Below are 20,235 nucleotides of genomic sequence, written 5' to 3'. Positions count from 1 at the left end.
TCTTCTTCTTCTTCAGTGTCATCTGCAAGATTTATATCACCAACTGTTTGTACATAGTCACTTTTGGTTCACGTCCCTAAACACAAGGTCTCTATGCCTTCTCCCTTTGGTGAATGTTATATTCCTATAATATATATCCTTCTTCATATGAACTGTTTTTGTTCTGTGAGATGTTATTGTACCAGAGATTTGCGGGACGTCATTGCAACATATGAACCTGTTAAGCAATCATCTTTTCTTGTTAGAGCCAATGAATATTATTTTTTATGCACTTCATTCATGTGGAAACCCAATAGCCTTCTGGTCTTCTAAATGTTCAATTTCAACTTTATGTTTTTTTTACATCATACAGCAATATCTTTTTATGACACTAAGCATGTAGTTTTAAATATTGTCTCCACGTGAAATGTATCCAGTGAAATTGGGAAATATTTCATATGGTTGTGGCCTAAACATACCCCCAGTTCAACATTATACACCAAAGTCACTAAAACCATCCTGAACGTTTCTTGACAGTTATTTCCAAAACAACTGCAGAATGTGCAACAACTCTCAGATTAAAAGAGTCTGATGTCTTCATTTTAGCTCTGATGGAATTCAACCATGTTCTCTAAACTGGGGAAGGTATTGTCATTTGGCATGTGGTAATTATTAATATTATTAATGATTATTATTTGGTAAGGGACACATGGTGACAGGATAGACTTTAACATTGGTAAGTATTGGTAACCCCCTTAATATATGGAATGCCTTTTCCTGGAGTTTAGTCTTCCTCAAAATTGACTGTAGTTTTAAACCTGTGAAACAACAAATAAACTTTCTTTGGAGAAAAGTATATGCCTGCAGTCACTTATGATTTTAATTTACAACTTTTAGATTTATCGTAGGCCTAACATAGGGCAGTGTTGAAGAAACTTAAACATTACAACAGCTTTCCCGAATGCAATGCAGTATACTAGTTTGACATTGTCCTCTTTTCAATGATACATTAATGAGAGGCACATATTCCTTGTCCAGCAACAATGTGATAATCATCTCTTGCGGCTAAGTTATCCATCCATCTGTCCATTATATCCACCTATCCATCCATATATACATTCATACATACATCGTTCATCCATAAATCCATCTTAGTTCAGTGGCCTATTCACGTGCATATGATTATGGTCTCTCTAGAAGGGGTATGGAAACTATGTCCAGAGGGCCGTGTACGGCAAAATCCTGGTTTGTGTTCATAGAAGACCTTTGAACTTTGTAGGACTTTATAAAATTTGACATACACCCTCCAGTGAAAATGGTTTCCCAATCCCACCCCTGGTCTAGAGTGTTAATAAATACTATATTACATGCATTAGGCCTATCTTTTTATTTGTTTCGTGTTATAACCAACAAAGTGAGTTAGAACAGCCAAAACATACTACTTTGTCTAAGGCCTGATAAATTCTTACTAGTCATTAACACTAAGCTTCCCACAAAAGTGACGCTGCATGGTTACATCATTACGCACAGGCACGCCTGTTTTTAGTGGTGACGCAATGAGGAGAAAGTGTAGGAAGGGGGAGGGGGTATCCCATCGGAGTCGGCACGCGCAGACAGCAAGGGAGAAGCCTCCGCACACTGAAGACCCCATTGCATTTTCCAGCGAACCGATTTTTTTTAAAAAAAAATCTCAATTGAACCATTTTTACTCATAAACGTAGGCTGACATCTGTAGAAAATGGTTGATCGCGAGCAGCTGGTTCAGAAAGCCCGACTGGCGGAGCAAGCAGAGCGATATGACGATATGGCAGCTGCCATGAAATCGGTAAGTTGAGCTGAATCATAATTCTGCTGCAGTTTCAATAAAAGCGCGCATATGCAGGATTAGCAGTTCCTTGATAGTTGCGCTTAACTGAGTGATGCCCAATCGGACTTGCTATCCAACGATTTGTCATGTTAATTGACGTATCGTTTGTCAATTGAATATAATTTACGAACAGTCCGCATTTCATACATTCATCGGTTCTTAATAATCAAGTCAGGTGCATTATAGATTATTTTGATGTAGCTGTATCAGCCCTCCATTCTCTGGTGCGTAATATTTGGCCCAGTCTATAGAAAATGCAACCAGCAGTCTAAATCAAAGCCACTCTAAAAAACAAGATCACAGACTACAGTCCCTGGTGGTCAATGGACCCCCAAGTCTATTTGTTTTCAGTTAATAAGCCTGGCGACTGTGTGAAAAGTCATTTTCACGAGAGAATCAAATAACGGGAGAAGGCTGACAAATGCAGACTGTTTGATCTTGGGGCGGTGCCTTTTGACAGGTCTTTCTCAATTCAGCAGCATGGGCATAAGAGCCTTCTGATCAGACTTTGGCACTATCACGCCTACTTTGATTATAAAGCTCAGTATGAAAATGCGCAACCATGGCTAACCTGCCTAACCATGCCGACATGTAGTTAGACAGGGTGTAGGCGCCTGTCTATATCTTCGCTATCTTACAGTGGTCAGAGTCAGACATAGTTTTTATTCACAATGGGAATGAATGGCAGCGTCCCTTTCCTGTGCACCCCGGGAGAGATACGCTCTCTTGGTCTGGCTCCATCAACCCCGTTTGCCACCGTGAAGCAGGCCACTACTCAAGATGTGCATTGCTTTCAAATCTACCCATAGAGCACGCCGTTAAGGATGCTCTGTTTACGCATTATATCTAAGTAAGCGCACACCTTGTAATGGGTTTTGTCTGCTGTATTATGATTAAAGAAGCACGGCTAGATGTGTCACCGGTGGTCGCTGTCATATTGCAGTCTATGCAATAACGGTTATGGTAACATTTGGCATCCAACTCCTCGCTCCCTCGACCTCCGTGGGATAGGCAATGAGGCAGGCAGGTTCTCTTCCTTAAGGCGTGTCGCAGAGTGTGCCAAGGTGCAGTCGCCGTACTGCACCATTTCTTCCGATCCAGCTGTCCAATTTATCAGCTAAGCAATTGCGAAAAGCCTGTGAGGAATTGAAGTAGGCTACAGGAGGTTGCGACGGAGGAGGAGAGAGGTCAGTGTAGTTAAGGGGGAGCGCACAATAGCTCGTCTTCAGACTGCTGCGTGTAGATGGGCTCCGCGGTTTCACGCTGGTCCATCTGGGCTCCATCTCACAAAGACTCCATCTCACACTTCAGCGATATGGCATTATTCATAACGGGTTGGCCGTCCGCGCGTGATGAATTGGGTGGAAGGGAAATACTACATAGGAAAAGACAACTAACGGAAGCGCTGTCTGACCTCCAAGCGATCATAGAATGTAACGTGACACAGCGACCGTAGCTGTATACGATGCATGGTTATATTTCTGGCTTTCTCTTGGTTTCTCTGGTTTTCTCTCTGTTTCTCCGGTTCTCTCTCTCTCTCTCTCTCTCTCTCTCTCTCTCATCGGCTCGATGCGATGGAGAGCGCATAATGCAATTCGCCGTGAGTTGAGGTGGTCATGAAAGAGAAAATGCGCTGTCATTTTTGTCAAGTCTTGGAAAGCCTCGGGCCATAATATGCCCTACTAGATATGTGCACAGGCAATTAAGAGGATGGGCATAGTCACACAGAGCATTTTTGGCGTCAGACCTGCTAATTTATCGGCAGTGCAGTGCTGCAAATTACGTGCAGTTAGCAGTGGTCTGCCCACTGTGCCTGCCGTATCCTTAAATCTCTCTCCCCTGTCTGTAGTGTAGTCTACCTCCTGCTGAGTCTGAGGGGTGGGGTCGGAACGGGAGGAATAAGTGAGCTGTCATACAAAGCAGGTGGTTGAAATGCTACAGAGGGGTGGAGTAGCACCATGTGCATGGCAAGTTATTAGTTATAGTAGTAATAGTGCAGCCATTTTGTGGGCCCCCACCCCACCCCTGGCTGCAACAGAGGGCAAATGGGGTGTGTCTCAGAAGGGTTGGGCACCCTGAAGACAGGCCTGGACACCTGCCAATTCACCTGCTGTTGTTTCTTTTTTTTAAATGTATATTTTCTGGCTAGCTCACACTCTAAGGGGGGTCACACAAAGATGCCCATAGGTATATGGGCTGTGCCCAGGTTGCCCTGATTGGCATGGTCTGCCTCACTGCAGCAGAGGGCAGATGGGGTGTGTCTCGGCAGGGTACAGCACCCCTGATGGGCATGATCCATCACTCTTTCTCACTGCTACAGAGGGCACATGGGGCGTTTCAGGACTACCCTGATGGGTATGCCCTGTCTCACTGCTACAGAGGGCATATGGCCTGTGTCTCATCAGGAGTGTCGAGTACCCTGTGATGGACATGGCCTGTCCCTCTGTCTCACTGTAGCGCCTCTGTTCTGCATATGGTGTGCATCCACGCCCTGATTGGCGTGGCCTGTCTCACCACAGCAGAGGGCATATGGGGTGTGTCTCGTCAGGGTACGGTAGACTACTCCTGATGGACGTGACCTGTCTGTCTCATCACTACAGCAGAGGATGTGCCCAGGCTGCCCTGACGCACATGGCCTGTCTCACGGCAACAGAAGGCATATTATATATGGCAGGGTCGCGGAATCTTTTTCCTTCCAAGTGCAACTTCAAATTTTATAAAGTCCTCCAAGGGCCATATTATGAACACAAACCAGGATTTCCCCTGCACTTTAGGCCTATATTGAAGAAGGCTACCTTTACAACAGACCCCACCTTCACTAGGTCCCCAGAAAATAAAAGTTAATTGTCTTGCAAATGTAATTGTAAATGTAAAAAGATTGCTTTACAAAGCATGTCATATTTCATTCATGTGAAACATCATTAAAATTGTGCCGGGCGCCGGATAAGACGGCCTTACGGCTTCCCCACCCATGGCACATATGGGATGTACACTACCCCTGATTGACATGGCCTGTCTGTCCCATCTCTGCAGCAGAGGCTATGCTGTATGGGGTGTAGACTACCTTGATTGACAAGGCCTGTCTCACTGCAGCAGATACACAGGGTGTATCAAGGCTGTCTCACTGCAGTAGAGAGGGCATACGGGGTGTGTCCTGTCTTGGCCACCACCCGCCCCAGGGTACATACATACAATGAAAAGGGGATCCAATTCTGGGCCCCCTCTCTCCCTGGGCCCGGGAGAACGGACCCCTTTGTTCCCCTCTGTTGGCTTCCCTGCTTGTGAGTGCAGCCTAGTGATATTTGGTCATCAGGGATTGACAGGCTCTCTTATTAGTAATGCTACCTTGGGGATTTGAATGCTTGCTCTCTCTCTCTCTCTCTCTCTCTCTCTCTCTCTCTCTCTCTCTCTCTCTCTCTCTCTCTCTCTCTCTCTCTCTCTCTCTCTCTCTCTCTCTCTCACTGTTAGTTCTATCATCAGTCACAGGATGTCCTATTGACGAGCAGATCCCTGAATCTCAGTCCATGTATGCCTTGTCATTATAGTGTGACTGTTCTGTGGTAATGCCTCATGCTTGACAGTGACTCCAGCATTGCATTGTAGACATGTAATACTGGCATCTGATCACGTAAACAAGAGCTAAACCAGGAAACAAAGGCTAATGTAATCCAACATTTGAGCTGCATAGCCATCAGGTGGGTACTGTAGTCGTATGATAGACCTGCTCGAAGCATCGTGACCTGGCGTGACCTGGTCTAGACTAAAGCTGGTTGCTTACTTAAGATGAAGGACCCGACCCTACCGTGGCTCTAACGTTAGGACACCAGACTACGGATCCAGCGACCCAGGTTCAATTCCAGCTCGGGTCCTTTGCCGACTCTTCCCTGTCTCTCCCTCCCACTCCCACTCCCACTCTCACTCTCCCACTTTCTTCCTGCCAAGATCTTCACTGTCCTGTCACAAATAAAGGCAAAAAGCCCCCCCCCCCCCCAAATTTAAAAAAAAAAAATATATATATATATATATAAAAAGATGAAGGATCCAAGGCACGGTTCGAAATTTTTTTTAAAACAGCTGTAATATAAGGTCTAAATTATCATTGATTCACGTTTTTAATGAATCAATTATGATTTAGCCCTTATATTAAAGCCCTTTTAACTTCAGTTCATCCCTTTTTTTAGCCAAAGACCTCCTTCAGCTTACACTTAAGACTAATGCTGCAGCCCTCCAAACCCGTTCTGTTCAGTTATTTACTACTTATTTGTAGATTAGTAGAACAGAGCCTTCAGTACGGTTGTGGCTTTCACAGCGCAATGACAATCTGTGTGATTTTTACAAATGTTACTCTAAGAGTAGTATAGAACAGTATCATGGCCTCTCTTTGGTCAGTGATGGTAGCAAAATATATATGGTGAACATGTCATTGAGGGGAATCAAATAACACTCTAGCAAGGCTTCACAATGTAATCAGACATGTATAAAGAAGAATTAGTCTTACTGATGTAATTACAACACCAGTACATGACCTACATAGTTTATACACCATCTATTCCATTGCAGCTAATGAGGTAGATAGACCGCAAGACAGCTTTGACTTGTACTTTATACACTTCTGAATTTAATTGTGGTGTCAAGTCTAAGGCTAAAATGGTTTATCACACAAGTGTGCCATTACGTGTCATGATGTGATCTTTCATTTTGGCACCTGTTCGTCATCGATCTACATAGTCATTCTGGCCTACTGCAGATGGAGCAAGGCAAATTTGGACTTTCTGCAGGGTCATACATTGCATGTATTGGGTGAGGGGCCCTTCAAATTATTTTGTCCCCCGGTCCGGCCAAAGCCGCCTGCAGGCCTGGTTCATAGGTATAGCACAAAATTAATCGAGAGGAAGACGCTACACATCGCTGAGCTGTGCATTGTTGCCGTCACAAGCTTTGTTCGTCAGGTTTAACCACAGTTGCCACTTAAAGGGGACAAGAATAGATGCTAGGTCCTCGTTTGTTTTTCACGGTGAATCTTTTATGGGTTTGCTTTATTTTTAGGCTCATGTCAGTTTACTGTAGTGTAGCAGAAATATTGTTCTAGTTATGGGTGGTTATATAACAACAAAGGCGCTTGATGCAAGACCCTCAGCCAACCTCCACCCACCCCAACGAGCCCACCCAACACCCTCGTGCCTCTGCTGAGTCTTCAGATTGTCACAGGAGCCGTTTCCTCCAGTCCCTCTCGCTCTCACCAGCCCCTGTGCTGTGCTGTGCTGTGCTGTGCTGTGCTGTGCTGTGCTGTGCTGTGCTGTGCTGTGCTGTGCATTCACTTCCTCATCTCTCTGCTGTCCTGCCAGTACACTTTGTCTCCATGCCCATGGGCCCTGGAGAGTGGTGAGCATTCAGCAGGAAGCCTTGTCGTATTCACTTAGGAGGAGCAAGAGAGAGACAGAGAGAGAGAGAGAGAGAGAGAGACAGAGAAGGAGAAGGAGAAAGAGAGAGAGGAGACAGTACAGTAAGTGATGATAGACTCTGTTAAATAAAAGAACGAGAGCAAGAGAAAAGGGGACTGGGTCTGAGAGATAGAGAGCGAGAGAAAGATAGAGAGAGAGAGTCAAGACAATGAAAGTTGTTGGAAAGGACTGACTGAGCACACGATAGCATCGCGTCATAAGAACGCCTGAGCTTCAGGGAGAGTAAAGACTTTGGGAAACGAGCGAAGTTGTAAAGTGATTGAACGGAACTGTTCTGTCTTATAGCTGATTGTTTGTCTTGTCGATTGCTTTTCTACAGCAAATGCCCGTCCTCACAATACCCCACCTTTTAGTGGAGTGGAGAGAGAGAGAGAGAGAGAGAGAGAGAGAGAGAGAGAGAGAGAGAGAGAGAGAGAGAGAGAGAGAGAGAGAGAGCAAGCATTCAAATCCCCAAGGTAGCATTACTAATAAGAGGGCCTGTCAATCCCTGATGACTAAATATCACTAGGCTGCACTCACAAGCAGGGAAGCCAACAGAGGGGAACAAAGGGGTCCGTTCTCCCGGGCCCAGGGAGAGAGGGGCCCCAGAATTGGATCCCCTTTTCATTGTATGTACTGTATGTCTTGAGTGGAGATACCTTCCAAATTACTTTGTCCCGGGCCCTGCAAAAGCTGTCAGCGGTCCTGCTCACAAGCAATTAATGTGCTTTTTGGAGATGGACAAGGAGAATGCCAGCGCACACATTACACAAGAGCTGCATCCACCATTACCATTGCTGCTGAGGGGAAACATCAAAGAATTCTTCTGCTCAGAGAGACATGGAAGTACTACTGTGTACCTACAGTATAAAGCTTGTCTATGGGCCAGTCTCTTTTGCAGAACCATTGTGTACCTCCTTTTTAATGTAGAGCAGGGTTTCCCAAACTGGGGTGCGTGCACCCCTGGGGGTGCGTGGCCTGCCTTGAGGGGGTGCGCGAGCTGAGTAGAGCAATGGCGGATATGGTAGTTTTTATCCAGTATTAATGAACATTAAGTAGTTCTTAATATTATGTTGCATTATATGCTGTAAGGGTCCATCTGAAGTGTAGTTTAATTTCAAGGCTATTGGAAAGAGGATTCCCCAGAAACGACTGTGCTTAATATGCAGTGAATAAGCAGTGAATCCATACTTGCACGGCCATCAGCACACCAAAATATTTGAAATGTACAAGGGGGTGCACAGGGAAAAAAGTTTGGGAACCCCTGATGTAGAGTATAATAATGCACCATCTAATGGCGCATTCCAGACCCTGTCCAAACTAGCTGGGCATGGGACCTCTCCTACCTGCCACTTAGGAAAGTGCACTGCAACGCCAGTCGAAGTGGGACCTCCCTCTAGCGAACTGGGGGGACCTCACAGCACTCCCACCTCAGAATAATGAACTCGGGGGATAATGACGGCGTCCATGGATCTACAACTTATTGTGTAAATAAATAAGCTGAACTTAATTTCTCTTTGTGTGCAGTTGATTCAGACATACAGTATTATACCTCCAGAGAAGGAGGGTGAATCCCTTTTCCATATTTCTGTAAATAAAAAGGCAGCAGATAGATCCATAATGATACCATACTCTAAAAAAAACCAAAGTTCTGAGCCAGTGACAAGCTATAGGTTCATAGAATAGTCAGTCGTTTGTGAAATGGCGATCCAAACAGCCCTTTTCCTTGGACAGCACAGCTGGGCCCAAAGGCGTGTTTTGCAACCTGCTCCTGGGGGTTATCTGTCATCTCACAGCCACACCCCATGTACATACGTATGCATGTGTGTGCACTTTGTGATAGAAACTGTGAGCAGCATTTAGAGCTGAGGACAACACAGGTCATGCAAGACCTTTGGTTTGATCATTTGATAACTGTGGGATTGTATATGAAGTGTATGGTGTTTGATGATGTACGGTACAGTGTGTAAGAGGTTTAATAGTTTCATGATTATGCCACTGCAATCACAATATGCCTATTTATTTGTATTTTTTTTTATGTTCCGAAATAGAATTCATACACTAAGGAAGCATTAGAATTTGCTGATCATGATCTCCTATGTTAAAGACTAAGACTATTTTAAAGACATCAAAATCATTACTGTATATTCTTTTTAAAAAGTCATCATGTTGTTTAGGCGCAGTAACACAGGTCCAATATTTGTAGGGACACATGTATATAAATGAAGGTTCTATGCAAAGAGTAGTGATGACTGTTGCTCTTAAGTTCGTCCAGATGATTCATCTTCATGGTAGTTTGCTTCCGCTCCTCATATCATGTGACCTCCCACATCGTTCCTGGAAGTCCATACTTATCTGAACGTCTCAAATGACTTCCCCCCCCTTCCCTCTTCACCCTCTTCTAGTGGTTCCCAAACTTTTTCAGCGGGAACCCCCTACTAGACTTAAGAACCCCTATCGTCTTTCGCGTCTTAGCCTAGGAATGGACTTCTAGCAATATTTGCGGACAAACTATTCATCTAAAATCTCGCAATATTAATGGCCAAAAAAATGCCAAGGCAATCAGTCTGTCAATCAATCAGTTTGTCGGCACCCTTCTTCAGTACCTCCGTGACCCCCCTCCCTAGGGGTCCCAACCCTCAGTTTGGGAACTCCTGGCCTCCACCCCCTTGCTCCCACCCTCCTGCCCCTGCCTCTTGGCACCGTCTAGCTGACACTTAAGCACACAGTCAAGTGTGACGGACCTTGGCCCTCCATAAAACAAAGTCTCCACCTCCTTTTTCCCCATCTTCCGCATCCTTTGTCTTTCCTAACACGCCTGTGCTGCGGGTCCAGAGTCCAGTCCACTCCATTGGCTGACCTACATAGATGACACAACCTGAAACAGAACCAACTGGTCGTGCCATTCGAACAAGTAAAAAACGAACAGGTCCAGGATTATAGACGATCTTTGACATGACAGGTGGTTGTGATGGAAGGCGTAGGTGGTGCTCTATCGAGATGAGCTGCTTTGTGGCAAGAGGCTGTTAGCCCCTTTTGCAGAGGCTTTGTTACGGCCAAATTGTCACCATTAGTGTCGTGACCAAGTCAATGCCATCCTTAAGGCTCCCAGTGATGTCGTAGCAATGTTGTTATGGTATAGCTGAGTCTTTTCATCAAAGTGACAAGCCCATCTGTACAGAGGCAACGGCAACAACAATAGCCTACTGTAGCGTGTGTTTTAATGAATTGTGAGCTCAGTTCGACAGGTAGCTCATATCAACACATCAGATCGTGTGTGTGTGTGTGTGTGTGTGTGTGTGTGTGTGTGTGTGTGTGTGTGTGTGTGTGTGTGTGTGTGTGTGTGTGTGTGCAGCCGGCAGGGAGGAACTGCCAGCTCAGAGTATGTGTTTGTCAGCTCATGGCGTGACGCGGATGTCTCCTGTCATAAACCATGATGTGGATAGCCTGTTGCTGCTGCTGCTGCTGCCACTGACACTGCTGCTGGCCAAATGCTGCCTACAATGCCGCTATGTAGCCCATCACTGCCACTGATACTGCTGTGTAGTAAATCTTTCAGTTTGCGATTCAACACTTAAGAGTACAACAAAAGTCTACTCTCCTCATACACTGTAAATGTTGAATTAACACATTGCATGCAGGCCTGCAGCCAATGAGGCTGAGACTGATTGTGCGAGTCCATCACTGCCATTGATGTTGCTGTGAGCCTACAGTAGCCACAGAGGCGGAGGCTAAATTTGCCAACCTATCACAGCAATCGATGCTGATTGTGCTGGCCTAGTGGTTCTCAACCTATTTTGAACAAGAAACACCCATCCCCCCCCCCCCCCTGGAACTCATCATAAGCCTCCTATTCACACCCCCTTGACCTCATCATAACCCTGCCAATCCCCCCCTTAGTATTACACAATAAAATGGACTAATGCCCCCCAATGGCAACTAAGCACCAACCCCTCAAATCTGTCTTCTTATCGCCTCCATTGAGAAACACTATAGCTAGCCTATCACTGATACTGATTCCGCTGCTGCTGCTGATTCTGCTGCTGCTGCTGTGTATTCCAGGAGGAGTTTGAGCTTGTCTACTTTGCCCTCAACCCCCCACGTTCTCATCACACTACACTACACTCTTCCCACACATCAAGCCTGTTCTCTCCGCCCCTTACCTACTCCACCTCCCTCTACCACTTCCGGCTCAGCATCCTCCTCCATCTCATTCTTCATGCATGGCTCTGCAATGGCTTGTGCCTTCTCTCTCCATCTCTCTCTCTCCCCTTCCCACCTCTTCCCTTATATCCCCATTTTCTCTCGATTGCCTATCTGTCTCTAACATTCTCTCTCTCTCTCTCTCTCTCCCTTTACCGCCATGTCTCTTTATCTATCCTTCTGTATCTTTCCTTATATCCGCTTTCATTCTACCAATATCTTTTCCCATCTCTTTTCTTATAATCTCCTTGCTCTCCCGGCCTTGTCTATATGCCCATCTCTCTGCCTCTGCCTCTGCCTCTGCCTCTGTCTCTCTCTCTCTCTCTCTCTCTCTCTCTCTCTCTCTCTCTCTCTCTCTCTCTCTCTCTCTCTCTCTCTCTCTCTCTCTCTCTCTCCCCCTCTCCCTCACTTCAATCTCTCCGTAGTCACTAGGCTAGTAGGTTTCCTTATACCCCCTTCCATTCTACCTTTCTTCCCATCTCCCTCTCTGCCTATCTCTTCCTCTCTACGTTCTCTCTCTCTCCATCTTTCCTGCTGCCTACCTCAGTCTCTCGGTATCTTGATCCAGTAGACACTAGACTATGGCAACAGCAGCAGTGGCAGCAGGAGGAGAGGAGAGAGAGAGAGACGGCCCTCTCAAACAAAAGCCCATCGCCTAGTTTCCATGGAGACCAGAGATGGCATAGTGATAGATGGCACTTTGACCACTGCTGTGTGTGTGTGTGTGTGTGTGTGTGTGTTTGTGTGTGTCTGTCTGTGTCTGTGTCTGTGTCTGTGTGTGTGTTTGTGTGTGGAGGTCTTCAGGAGCTGAAAGGGAGAGTGCAAGGAGGCGGTATAAAACGGCAAGGTCTCGTAAATAAGCAAATGGAAGCATTGTTAAATCTCATCTAATCAAGTCATGGCTATCTCAGCTCATTTGCTTTTCTGTCTTTTTTAATGTATGCTATTGCTTTACCGTACATTCAGAATATCATTGCTGCCATCAAAACATCAGGATATGCTATAGGTCCTTTTTGAATGACTCACGGTGGAAATTTTGGTGCGAGCGACGCTTGACTGTGTGTCGGGGTGCATATTATGCAGACGTAATTAGTCATTCGCTGCGCACAGATGGGAATCAACGGAGGAGAACTGCCAATGTTTAAACGCGTGTTGTGTCAATAGACGTTATCGTCTGCACAGTGTACTTACTGGGTTTGCTGTGTGGTGAGACTCTGATAAGGTGTTTTGTCAGTGTGCCGGTATGTGGGTGGGGAGGCCTTGATGTGTTCGAGTGTCACATGCATGCATTGCAAATAACAGGAAGGACAGGAGGAAGGAAGAGGGAGAGCCAGCCATGAACGAGTAGAGAGAGAGAGAGAGAGAGAGCATAAGGGAGGAAGCATGAGATTGAGATGGATAGAAAGAGTGAGAGAATGAGAGTGAGTGTGCCAGTGTATGTACCTGTATGTGTGTGTGCGTGTGTGTGTGAGCGAGAGAGTGGGTGGTGGGTGGCGGGGTAGAATCAAGAGATTGAGAAAGGATAGAGTGAGAGAATGAGAGTGCCAGCCAGTGTGTGTGTATGTGTGTGTGTGAGAGAGAGAGACTTGGAGTCAGTCATCCTTTCCACCCACTCCCAATCTGTCAAATACCCAGAGCTCCCACAAAAAGCTACTGCTGATTCAGAAATGCCTCAGCCAAAGAGCCCTGTGAGCTGCTGCCATTTGGGCAGAGGCTGTGGTATCACCTGCCAGATTCAGCATGATCCGTCAATGCAGATAGAAAACACTACAAGTAAAATAATAATTGCATTCCAATGAGACATTGTGACAACTGACATAAACATCAATAATGTGTCATCTACGTTCCTGACATGTGTCATGTCATTCTTATGACACCCTTACATGTCAAATAGAGTGTTACCGATAGTAATGTAAAATTAAATATAATATTTCATAACTAATGATTAATGTACAGTCTTCATTGTAACATATATCTCTGATTTGCTAGTTGTGATAAGGGGTTCTAGCTTGTGCAATAATATACACCGTACTAGGCAAGCCAGGCTAAATGTACTAGTTTGCTGTGGTCATTATTCATTAATTCATTTATATTTTGGCAGTGCATTTTCACAGAAGATTAATGTGACCGTTGTGTTTGGGGCCAGACTCGAAAGACATGAATTAGACATAAATCAGAAGCCATGTCATAAATCACTCCTACACAGGTGTTTGACGTGTCATATCGAAAGAAGCTGAATTATCAGTGAAATTGAAAAGCAGCTTAATCGCTTTCTGCCCTTTGTCCATTTGGTGTTCACACACAGAAAGAAAAACTCACATGGAAGAGATTTTTTGTGTCTCACATTCACTAAATATTTTGTCCATTGTTCCCATATTCTGGGCTTTCAAATATAGTTGTGCGATCATATGATATATTTTTTTTACCAAGATTAACTTGTTTGTGGTGCTCCCACCATTTCTAAGTCTGTGTGTATTATACCAGAGATAGTAAGACTATTCTCTTCTTGTATTCTCTCTGGCCATCTTTGTGTTATGGTTTTCAACTGTTGCTGTGGATTGGTGTTGTCATGGTGATGCAGGAGCACTAGAGTGGTGTTTGTCCCATAGACCTATATCAAACTAGACTGGCAGTGGGCGTTTCCAAGCAGTAGCAGAAAATCAGACTCAGCAGCGCCATCTTAGCCCAGACTATCTCAGCTGTGAGCCATAGAAATGCATATGATTTCAAACTGTGATTACAAAGATATTAAATTGGTTTCAATCATTTTCGGCGAGGTTTTGATAAGTCATTACATCTACATTATCACTTAAGGAAAAGAATCACCCTCACTACCACCGAACGCTTTATTAGAGACCCAGAGGCCGAGCAGTTTTGCCAGATTGGGCGGTTTCCTGCCCAATTGGGCTGCTTAGGAAAGCCGTCTGCGGGTAAAAATGGGCAAAAATCATCAGTCTTATTTGGCAACCCTGAAGCTGAGACTTTTTTGGTTGCTGCTTATGCAGTTTTGTGGTTGTGTAGTGATAGGCTACTGAATCGGACATGCTTGTGTGTTTACAAATTATTTGATATAGGCCTACTTTACTCAGAGTTAATGACAACTATGTAGGTATGTATATTTCTTAAAGGTGCACCTTGTAATATTTGTTTTAGTTTATTTCCAGAATTCATGCTACCCATTCACAAATGTTACCTTTTTCATGAATACTTATATGAATACCACCACCATCAAATTCTAAGTCTTCCTTATGACTGGGAAAATTGCAATTGAATCTTCTCCGTTGTCCGCCATTATGAATTTCCAGAGATAGACATTTTCAGCTCCAAAACTTACTGTACTTTGGTTAAACTAGTAAATATTGGTTTATTATTTTGTAAATATTCATGAAAAGATCAAATTTGGCAACATGCAGCACAGTTTCATGAGCAGCATAGTTGCAGTACCCATTCTGGCCACATCCTAGACAGTCCACCTTTAACCCCTTAATGCACACCGTACCTCCAGTGGCACACTGTAATAGGAAAAGTTAAGTACCACAGTTCAACAATGCTATGACATAACACAGGGCCTTTAGTAATGCTCTACGACTTTGTCATTGCCATTCTGCTAACAGCAAATTTGTAACGCCATGTCTTAACGGGTTACATAACGCGGACGTTTTCAGTAAAGCTAACTGTGCTAGCCTCCCAGAAGACGCTGAAGGTAACCTAGCAACAACACGTGCCCAGACAGAAAGCTCCTAGTAACAGCCACTTCATGAAGAACTTTACATTTTATTTCTGATCTCGCTGTATTCCGCAATCTTGGTATCCCTCACGCTCTGTTTATCCCTCCTGTTACTCTATGAAAAACATCCCACCTCTCACCTCTACTGTTATTGGATCCTCCTGTTTTTCTTGATCTCAGTCCCCTCTTGCTCTCTTTTCCCCCTCATCTTACTCTATGAAGAACCTCCCAATTTCTCAACTCTACTGTTTTGGATGCTGCTGTGTTCCATGATATCAATCGCTCTGTTTGTCCCTCTTGTGTCCCCTCTCTCCATAGGTGACAGAGCTGAATGAGGCGCTGTCAAATGAGGAGCGCAACCTTCTGTCGGTGGCCTACAAGAACGTGGTGGGCGCCCGGCGCTCCAGCTGGCGCGTCATCTCCAGCATCGAGCAGAAGACCTCGGCGGACGGCAACGAGAAGAAGACGGAGATGGTGCGCGCCTACCGCGAGAAGATCGAGAAGGAGCTGGAGGCCGTGTGCCAGGACGTGCTCAACCTACTGGACAACTTCCTGATCAAGAACTGCAGCGAGACGCAGCACGAGAGCAAGGTCTTCTACCTGAAGATGAAGGGCGATTACTACCGCTACCTGGCCGAAGTGGCCACGGGCGAGAAGCGCTCCGCCGTCGTCGAGTCCTCTGAGAAGTCCTACAGTGAGGCACACGAGATCAGCAAGGAGCACATGCAGCCCACACACCCCATCCGCCTGGGCCTGGCGCTCAACTACTCTGTGTTCTACTACGAGATCCAGAACGCGCCCGAGCAGGCCTGCCATCTGGCCAAGACGGCCTTCGACGACGCCATCGCCGAGCTGGACACCCTCAACGAGGACTCCTACAAAGACTCCACCCTTATCATGCAGCTGCTGCGAGACAACCTGACGCTGTGGACGAGCGACCAGCAGGACGAGGAGGGCGGAGAGGGTAATAACTAAAAAAAGAAGAAGAAGAAAAAATGAAAAGGGAGGGCAAGATTTGAAGAGGTGAATAATTGTTATCACTTCTGAGAAAAAAATTACAGTTCCTAGTTGTTCGTTCAAGAAAAGAGTTAAAAAAACACAACAACACGCGTGCTCGCAAAACCTTCAACAGCAACAAGAAGAAGATTAAAAAAATTAAATGATAAAAGTAATCCAAAAAAATGGGTGGGAGCAAGGTGGGACTTTGTCAGTCGTTTGCCAATGGTAACCACTTCTGGCTGCAGTCTTTATTTTTCCACAAGTTTGATGTGAATGAAAAAATAAAAGGGAAAAAAACAGCAGAATGCATAGAAGGAGAAGATGAAAGGTTAGAATAGTTAGTGAGAGGGGAAAAAATGTTGGTCTGCAACGTTTTACATGTCACCACTTTAAAAAGGTAGAGGCCTGCCAGTCGGCCTGTGCGAAGTGTCAGGAGGATGCCACGGCAACCCCTCAACTGGCGTAGGGACTGTTCTTGTAGTGCAACACGTGCAAAAACAGAAGCTGCTTTATTTAACCTTGTGTGATTGAACGAGAAGCGATTGTCGGGAAAAAAAATCTCGGAAGTACGAAAGCTTGAGCAAACACATGCACATAAACATGCACATGCACACACAGACACGTACAGTACACGCACACAAAACAAATCATGCATTAAAAAAAACTTGAATGTCTTTGCCTCGCTAAACAATAGGATGGTTCTAGCTAGTTAGAATAAAAGGTGCCTGGTGTCAAATGTAATGAGAAAGTGGAATCCCAAAGGCTGCCGTTTTGTTCAGTGATTCTCTGAAGCTTTAATGTTAGCCAGTAAAAAAAAGACCACCTTAAGGATTACTGTGGTTACTAAAAGTTCATTGGTCCTCAAGTTGTGAAGCATTTTAAGTATAAAAAATATTGACCTCCCCTGAGTTATTTACATAGGAAATCAACAATTATTTTATTATTACTACTATTATTATTATTACTATTACTACTATTATCACTATTATTATTATTATTATTATTATTATTATTATTATCACTATTATTATTATTATTATTATTATTATAATTCATGTAAGTAATGTACCTAGTTTAAAAAAACACATGCCATTATAGTCATTAGGTAAAGATTAGGTAAAATAAATTGTTTAAAAAAACAATCAACTGCAATGAAAGAAACGATAAATCATAAAATATACGTAATCACCTTGAAATTAAATCCCTTTAACTCTTTATTGAACATGATTCTACTGGAACATTAGCCTTGACTAGTGGATGGCAGTGTGGGAGAGAAGAACTCAAGCTACAGAAGGTAATTTTAAAGCAGCTTCGAGGTTTGTGAAAATTATTTTTTGTTCTTTTTTATTTGTGCTGGTTTACTTTATTTTTTTAATTTACAAGAAATGCATTTGTCCATTATGCTGTTTCTCAGTGTGAGTTGATTACTGCTCCGATATTCTCTTTACTACAGTATCGTGCATGCCGGTGATGTATTTATATACAATAGCTTGACTTTATTAACTTGAAACTGTAGATGTTATGTATTCATATAAAAAAATTAAAAAGACTAGAATTACAGTTTGATTTTTTTTTCTATTTATTACATTGTATTGATTTTATTTTGCAAATTGCTTTTAATTTACCTGCTCTGTTGGGTTAAGTACGTACACTCTACTGAAATAGTTATTGTTGACCATCAAATAATCTGTAATGGATTTTGCTACGGTGACATGCAATTCGTGTATTTGGATTTTATGAAAATAAAATGACTTAAAAAACTTAAGCAAGATGAAAGCTAAAAGCATAACACCAGTGTTAGCTAAAACATGTTGTCTGGTGTTTGTCAAAGTGAAAACATAAATACATTGCTAAATACTTGATGCTCTTTAAATGTTTTTATTTGTTTTGGTTTGTGCTCTGAACAGTCATGTCATGTAACGAGATACTTAAGACTGAACAGTGTTCTTCAGAATCAGTATTTCTGTAAGACTCTCACTCACGGACCATCATGTATTTCTTATACGTTTTGATTGCTTTTTTATTCTACATTTTTGTTTTTCCTTCCAATTCTTCTCTCCTCTCTTGTTTTTACTTTCATCTGTCTCCTGAGAATCTTAAATGTGAGTCTTGTAGAGATTGCACAAAAAATGATAATGACAATAAAAACATTGAATTAAAACATGTTAACATTCATCTAGCCATGTTTCAGTGCTGCTGTTGTTGGTGGGTATATACGCCAGGCATGGAAGTGAACTTAAAATGCTCTGGGTCAGTTTTTCATTTTCATTTTGCCCTGTTTTTTATTTTCTGTTTTTGTTGAGCTTTGTGTGATCAGCGCTACCTACAGTATTGTCTTATTGTATGTGGACTGCACTGGGCTATTTAGCTTGAATGGATTACTAAGGGGAAAAATAAATCAATTGTCAGAATGACAGGCAAATGCATAGATAGAATGATAGACGCATGGAGAGATGGATGGATTGATAGATGAATGGATGTAAATGGATAAATAGTGTAGAAACAGGTGCGGAGGGAAGACCAAAGAGGAAAGAAAAATCTGAGATAGGAAGGTGGTTTTATCTTCTTCTATTTCTATGGAGTGTATTGTACACTTATAAGTAGTGTCACGATTCAAAATAAATGGGTGTTAAAAATGAATGAAAAAACGTCTTCTTCTACTACAGACAGAGAGAGAGAGGGAGAGAGATAGAGGTGGAATGAAGAGAGAGGACCGTAGACGATCAGTGTCTTGCTGAGAGACAGTGTTGGACGAAACTGATGATTTGGATAGATCTGCCATGTGTGGGGGTCCAGAAATGGCTTTGGCTTCAGCTACTCTGGTGCCAAGCAGTCTCATCAGTCTCACAGCTATAGAGTGGTGTTTGCTAAAGCTTACTGTACTTGCAGCCTTAGCATCTGGCATCCCGTCATGGCCTATTCTCTTCCACCCCAAAATCAATGTTGTTAGCTCAGCTCAGAGCATTCTGCCCCCAGACATAACCGGAATGACAGGGACATTTTCCAAAAGAACAAGATTCAAAAAAGTCTTGAATCTTGAATTTTGTTCTTTTGGAAAAGATTAAAAACAGAATGATGAACACAATGATAAGACACTCCAGCAGGGTCTTACTGTACAACAGGGCATCATAAGGGAATGACATTAAACAAGGCCCGGCTATGTTTTGATGTTTGTTTTGTTTTGTTTGGTGTCTTGTCTTCTCCTCAATCTCCTTTTTTCTCTTGTGTTGCACTTCATTGTTCTGACATGGTTTATATTCTTCATCTATCTGTCATCATGAGCTTTTGGTTTGCTTCAAGGGACAGGAAAATAAATCAGGTTGTTTAATGTCTATTATTGCATAGTGGGTTAGAGCGCTGATTATTTATTGCCCAAAGCCTTTTCAAAAAGTATGTCAGGAGTTGATTATGAAGTACCGTAAGAGGCAATTATGCAGCAAATTATTAAAGTAGAAAACTTTTTTTTGACTGACTGCTCAATACAAGTAACCCCTCTGGAATGTAGTACGGTGATATGACTGAAAATGACAAAATCTGATGTAAGTCTATTGGTCATGACAGCTTGAATGAAGAGTGTCCCTGCAACCTAAGCCCAGCTCCACTTGGCTCCAAAACAAAGGCTGTGGTGTACCATAGCCATCACCGATGGTGCTGTCCACTCGAAACAGCAACAACAAAAAATGCAAAGAAAGACTCTGAATAAAACAAAATCAACAGCATGGTGTCTGTGTGGTTACATATACAGTATAAGTCGTGTCCTCTTCGACTTTGAGGCCACATGTCACATACACTGTAGGCTCTGTGCTCTAAGGGGTACATTTAGAAGCCCAATCAAAAACACAATCTGGGTGGTACAGAATGTAACCGATGGTGCTGTCAACTCTAACAACAAAAAAAAGAATAATAATCTCTAGACAAAGATGGCAAATGAAAAAAAAAGAAAATGAAGTCAACAGCATGGTGTCTGCGTACAGTACTGTACTGTACCTCCCATTTTCTTTGACCGTGTCGTCCAAAGT

The 20,235-nt window shown here is 43.5% G+C and overlaps 1 protein-coding gene across 1 annotated transcript; it reads left to right on the top strand.

Annotated features, from left to right (window-relative positions):
* Positions 1 to 1,577: 1,577 nt before the first annotated feature.
* ywhag1 (3-monooxygenase/tryptophan 5-monooxygenase activation protein, gamma polypeptide 1) lies at positions 1,578 to 19,956 on the top strand. Its single transcript, XM_063203552.1, has 2 exons — positions 1,578 to 1,804; positions 15,536 to 19,956. The coding sequence occupies exons 1-2, from the start codon at positions 1,718 to 1,720 to the stop codon at positions 16,190 to 16,192; spliced, it is 744 nt and encodes a 247-aa protein (XP_063059622.1). The 5' UTR covers positions 1,578 to 1,717; the 3' UTR covers positions 16,193 to 19,956.
* Positions 19,957 to 20,235: the final 279 nt, after the last annotated feature.

The sequence above is a fragment of the Engraulis encrasicolus genome, chromosome 7 (genome assembly GCF_034702125.1).
Source record: "Engraulis encrasicolus isolate BLACKSEA-1 chromosome 7, IST_EnEncr_1.0, whole genome shotgun sequence".
Classification (NCBI taxonomy): Eukaryota; Metazoa; Chordata; class Actinopteri; order Clupeiformes; family Engraulidae; genus Engraulis; species Engraulis encrasicolus.
This window is presented reverse-complemented; position numbering and strand designations above follow the sequence as displayed.